Raw genomic sequence first — 5,370 nt, 5'->3', positions numbered from 1 at the left:
GTTTTGCTTGGTATAAACAATGACTCAGTGATATACTAGACAATGATAGCTTTTTTGCTTCTGTTCCTCACAGTGGGTGAAGACATATCTGAAGTAATAAGAAGCATTTCACCTAAAGTGTTCATTGCTAGAATTCTGGGCTCATGCTCTTCATTTTGTATTGAATCTAATAATCATCATTGGATGGCTCAGTTCAAACACATCCTAGAACTTTCCTGCAGTCTGTTTAAAATTATTTGGAAGAATAACTTAAAAACTTTTATTGACCACAATGGATTACTTTATTATGAAGGAGTAAGAAGACATAAAATTATTTCTGTAGTTATATCTTCATTTCTCTTCTAATCCAGGTTCTTCAGATATGACTCCTGTTGTTTTACTGTTCATCCTGTGCTTAGGAGTTAGGTCACATGTTTCGGCACTTGATCCCAGTTTGGATGCTGAATGGGAAGACTGGAAGATACTCTATGAAAAATCATACAGCCTGGTTGGTATCCTGGAAACTGTCTATAAGGGCCCCAGAGTACAAGTGTCTAGCCATAGTAGAGTTCATAGATGCCCCACCACAACTACCACCACTGAGGTTGCCTAATCACGGCTATTGTGAGCTTTGGGTAGCCAGATTCCCTTTCATCAATATGAGGAGAATGTGTGACTATTGAGTTCTAGACTAGCTCTCCTGGGCCTCTAATCACCTGGACAGCAAATCTACATCAGTTTGTACAGGAGTTTAATTATAGAGAAATGTCACACATTTTTGTTCTTATCCAGGAGGAAGAAGCACTGAGGAGAACAGTATGGGAAAAGAACATGAAAATGATTAAACTTCACAATGGGGAGAATGGCCTGGGGAAGAACGGCTACACCATGAAAATGAACACCTTTGGTGACATGGTGAGTGTGACATGGATCACTTCGCACTGTTCTCTTGTGTGTTTTACATGGAGTCTTTTCTATTATAATCATTAATGTATACTTTCTTGAAGACCGATGAAGAATTCAAGAAAATGATGGTTGATTTTCCTATGCAAAGTCACGAGAGGGGGAAAAGCATCTGGAAACGATCTTATTATGGTGGCTTACCCAAATTTGTGGATTGGCGAGAAAAAGGCTACGTGACCCCTGTGCGGTACCAGGTTTGACGCTGCCACCTGCCCTTCTTCTTAAACCATCTTGAAAAGGAAAGAACTTAGTGTCTCTGTTTTCTTATTGAATGAGGAAAGATGTGCAGCTCATATTATAAATAATATATTTTCTTCTTTGAAATCTTCATACATTTTCCAATATATATCGATCTTGACAGTCCACCAAACACCTTCTTCAGATATTAACTTCTACCACGTCTCATTGTAGAGTTCATGTCCCTTCTATTGTCATTAATAACTGATAAAAGCAAGAAGTCTTTCACAAATGTGGTGGTGGGGGGGACCCACAGGAGCATGTGCACACTACCAGCATCCAAGTCCTCTGGGAGATGGACAACTCCTTTCTAGGCATCTGTCAGCTGCCAGTTCCTCGTTTTCAGAAATTATTCACCTGTCTATGTTGTTACCTGAGTTAGCATTTGTTTGTGAAAAACCTTATTTTCTTCACTTTAGGGTAACTGCAGTTCTTGTTGGGCTTTTGCTGCAACTGGTGCCATAGAAGGACAAATGTACAAAAAGACAGGCAAACTCATTCCTCTGAGTGTGCAGAACCTAGTGGACTGTTCTAAATCTCATGGAAATCATGGCTGTGATTGGGGTAACGCATACTATGCCTTTATATCTGTTTGGATCCATGGAGGTTTGGAGGCTGAGGCGACCTACCCATATGAAGGAAAAGTAAGTGGACCTCATATGTTGTCATTTCAGCTCAACCTGTAGCGAGGGACAACTGTAGATATGATACACTATCCTCAGCACTCAGATTGGATGGTAGAATCTCTCTATGTTCTCATTTCAGTCATTAAGTATCAACCTTTGCATATATTTTTGGTGTGATGATTTTGGTGTAGTTCCTTTCTGTGTACATATAAAATATAGAATTTATTGTACATATAATAGAGTCTCTGCTGTGATGTAAGATGTTCTGTTTTATATGTTACTTTTATTTTTTTAATGAATAAATCAGTTTGGCCAATGACTTAGTGAAGTAAAGCCAATTGAGATGTCCAAACAGAAAGAGAGAGAGAAAGAGAGAGAGAGAGAGAGAGAGGTATCAGTGTCAAAGTGATTCCATGTAGCTTCTGAAGGAGAAAGATGTCAGAACATTACTGGTAAGCTACACCTTTGTGGCAAGACATAGATTCATAGAAATGGGTTAATTTAAGATATAAGTGCTAGCTATGAATATGCCTGGGCCATTAGTTAAACATTGATGTAACTCATATAGTTTCTAGATGATTATTTGGGTCTGGGTTTGGGATATGAAAGCACATTCTCAACTTACACTGCAGCAATAAAAAAATCTTATGGATAGGAGGAAATATTGGTTGTCACTGAGGACAAGAGAACTTATTTTCAAGTCTAGCTATTCCAGTACAATTTCACTTTCTGGGATGATTTTCAATAATCCAGACTTTTGTGTGCTCAGTTGCAAAGAGCAGAGTGTGGTGGCTGTGATTCTCTCCCAGGACATGGAGGAAAGAAACTAAGTCCCTTATCTCTTCACCTTTTAAAGGAAGGACCCTGCAGGTACAATCCTCAGAATGCATCTGCTAAAATCGAAGGATTTGTGGAACTCCCAGAAAATGAGGATGTCCTAATGGTTGCTGTAGCAAGTCAAGGACCCATTGCTGCTGCAATTGATGCTCTCCATGATTCTTTTAAGTTCTACAGTGAAGGTTAGAATATTTCCTTCTAGATATAAAGAAACAGCTATTGAGACATCTCCATGTCATGACAAGTTCTCAGACTGGCTTCTATGGAAAAATGTGATATGAATCATTAAGTTTCTAGATTTTACTAATCTCCATATAATAGTCCTGACTACTGAATTTCAACAGGTATGAACCCTCAGGTGAAAGTTAATGTGTCCCATTTAATAAAATGTATTCGTTAAGTAATTTCTCAACTCCTCTCCTTTTCATGGACATTTTAGTGGTTTATAGAAACTGATTATCTGAAATAGAATTGAAACAGAGACTTTAAATCAAATAATTTAGTCCTGTAAGTTTAACTTGGCATGAGACACTAGTAGAAAAACTGTAAAGTTCCATGGAGTCATTTCGTACGCATGCAGTTCGTAGCTATCAATAAATCTCACTATTTTGAATATTTTCAGTTTTCTGTGAAACTGTATGTTTGTGTGTGTGTGTGTGTGTGTGTGTGTGTGTGTGTGTGCAACCATGTGTGAGTACTAACATTTTTGTGAATAACTAACTCAAGTCTGATTGTGTCATTCCAGGGATTGTTGAAATAGTTTTATTGTTGGTGGCTGTGGTCACTGCCAGGTGTCCTGTGCCTCTCACATCAGTTTCTGTGTTATTTCTCAGGCATTTATTATGAACCAAATTGCAGCAGGTATAATCTGAGTCATGGAGTTCTGGTGGTTGGCTATGGATTTGATGGAAATGAAACGGATCACAATAACTACTGGCTGATCAAGAACAGGTATAAATTGCCATAAGAATCTTTATTTGAAATTTCAGGAGCTAGAGAAATGGTTCAGTGGTTAATGACCCTGGCGGCACGTCCAGGGCATTCATGATGAGATTGCAATTTTGAGGCAATATTTTGATATAAAGTTAGAAGATTTTGTTTCATTTAAGTTGAACAAAATCTGTTCTTGTATTCCCATGTTCATGGATGAGGTGTATTTGACTGTCTGCATGTCTGCGGACATGTGTGCAGCAGTGAACATGTGTAGAGGTCTGACGTCAACATCACTTGTTTCTCAATCATTATGTAACTTCTATATTAAGGCAGTGTTCTTTTCTGATCTAAGAGTTAACAATTTAATCTTGCTTACCAGCTTGCTCTTGGTATGTTTTGTGTCCATGTCTCAAGAATGAGGTGTACATACACACTATAATGTTAATCTGGCTTTCCAGTGTGGCTCATGAGACTGATCTCAGCTCTTTAACTGCTGAGTTGCCTAAAGTTCCAAGAATTTACCTACAGTATATTCTCATAAAATTCCCAACCCTTTACTGGTTTCTAGGGTATCAATATCATGTATGTGACATTAATTTTGTATAATGTGACACATTTGAGAGTTCGGAAATATGTAATGGTAGAAAGGTATCCTGCTGCGGTTTTCACATTCCTGTGTGAGGCACCTCTTGGTGCTCAGGAATAGACCCTCTGCCTTTCCTGATCATTTTGTTAGGTTGGCCTCTTGACAAATCCATCATGTGGTAAGTTTTCTACTAAATGAAAAACATGATCTCTTGCAGTTGGGGAGAAAGCTGGGGCATGAACGGCTACATGAAAATTGCCAAGGACAGAAACAACCACTGTGGAATTGTTTCATTTGCCCAATTCCCTGATGTGTGAACAGCCTGATGACCAAATAGAAGCACCTGACAGGAGACTGATTTCCAAAAGGGTTCATCAACTTCAAAGACCAGCCTTTGCTTACTGTGTTGGATTGCTGAGTCTCTCAAGATCCACACTGCAGTGTGAATTCTGGGAGCTTTCAAATATTTCAAATTACAAGCTCTGTAACTGGTTCTCTAACTAATGAGTGTTTATGATTCCTGCAGCAACTTTATTTTCACTCTTAATGCTTGTGCAAATAAAATCATTTAAAATTAATTTCAAGTATCATTTCTAGTTTCTTATCTTTTGTGCAGTGACTTTATTGTGGTCAAACATGCAATTCACCTTGAAGTGGGGACTGAGTGTTGTGCTGGTGTCTGGAAGAAAAGGTGAGAGGGTCCTCCTTGATGGGTGGCATTCTGCATTGTTGTGGTTTGCTTTCAGTGTTCTGTTTTTCCACCAGCAACCTCGCTCTGGAAGACTCTATGATAATTTCTGGATTTGATACTTTTAGCTGACACACCTGTGGGAGCCCACAGAAGTAGATCCATTCCTCAGTGACTGAAGGTCAGAGGCTAATGGCGAATCAATCCCACACCAGTTATGTTTTAAAGGGGCATTTATTTTGGGGGGTAAACTTCCATGCACATAAGTCGTCAGGAAAGGAGCCTAGTCGCTGGAGCAGGAGCCGGAACCAAGCACCAGAACCAAGAGGCCGAGCAAAGGCTTGCCGCTCTTCTTTTAAAGAGGAATATACCACGCCCCAGTGGGCTGGTATTTCAGCGGCTATTGGCTGACGGAGCAGAAGGCGCTCCTGCAGCACTGTGGGTCTTTAGCGACTATTGGCTGAAGCAGCGGAAAGTACTCCCGCAACAAGAGGCTCACATGTTTTCTTGCTTCTTCAATG

General features: G+C 39.5%; 1 protein-coding gene across 2 annotated transcripts; it reads left to right on the top strand.

Moving 5' to 3' along the window:
- The first annotated feature begins 360 nt into the window (after positions 1-360).
- LOC146892133 (cathepsin R-like) lies at positions 361-4,705 on the top strand. Of its 2 annotated transcripts, none has more exons than XM_087896722.1 (7): positions 361-487; positions 775-894; positions 987-1,136; positions 1,599-1,823; positions 2,662-2,824; positions 3,476-3,593; positions 4,379-4,705. In XM_087896722.1, exons 1-7 carry the CDS (start codon positions 362-364, stop codon positions 4,476-4,478), a joined length of 1,002 nt encoding a protein of 333 aa, XP_087752848.1. In that variant the 5' UTR covers position 361; the 3' UTR covers positions 4,479-4,705. The 2 variants fall into 2 exon arrangements, with proteins under 2 accessions (XP_087752848.1, XP_085554984.2); XM_085698858.2 differs by having other exon boundaries at positions 772-894.
- Positions 4,706-5,370: the final 665 nt, after the last annotated feature.

The sequence above is a fragment of the Myodes glareolus genome, chromosome 14 (assembly GCF_982192425.1).
Source record: "Myodes glareolus chromosome 14, mMyoGla1.1, whole genome shotgun sequence".
NCBI classification, from domain to species: domain Eukaryota; kingdom Metazoa; phylum Chordata; class Mammalia; order Rodentia; family Cricetidae; genus Myodes; species Myodes glareolus.
This window is presented reverse-complemented; position numbering and strand designations above follow the sequence as displayed.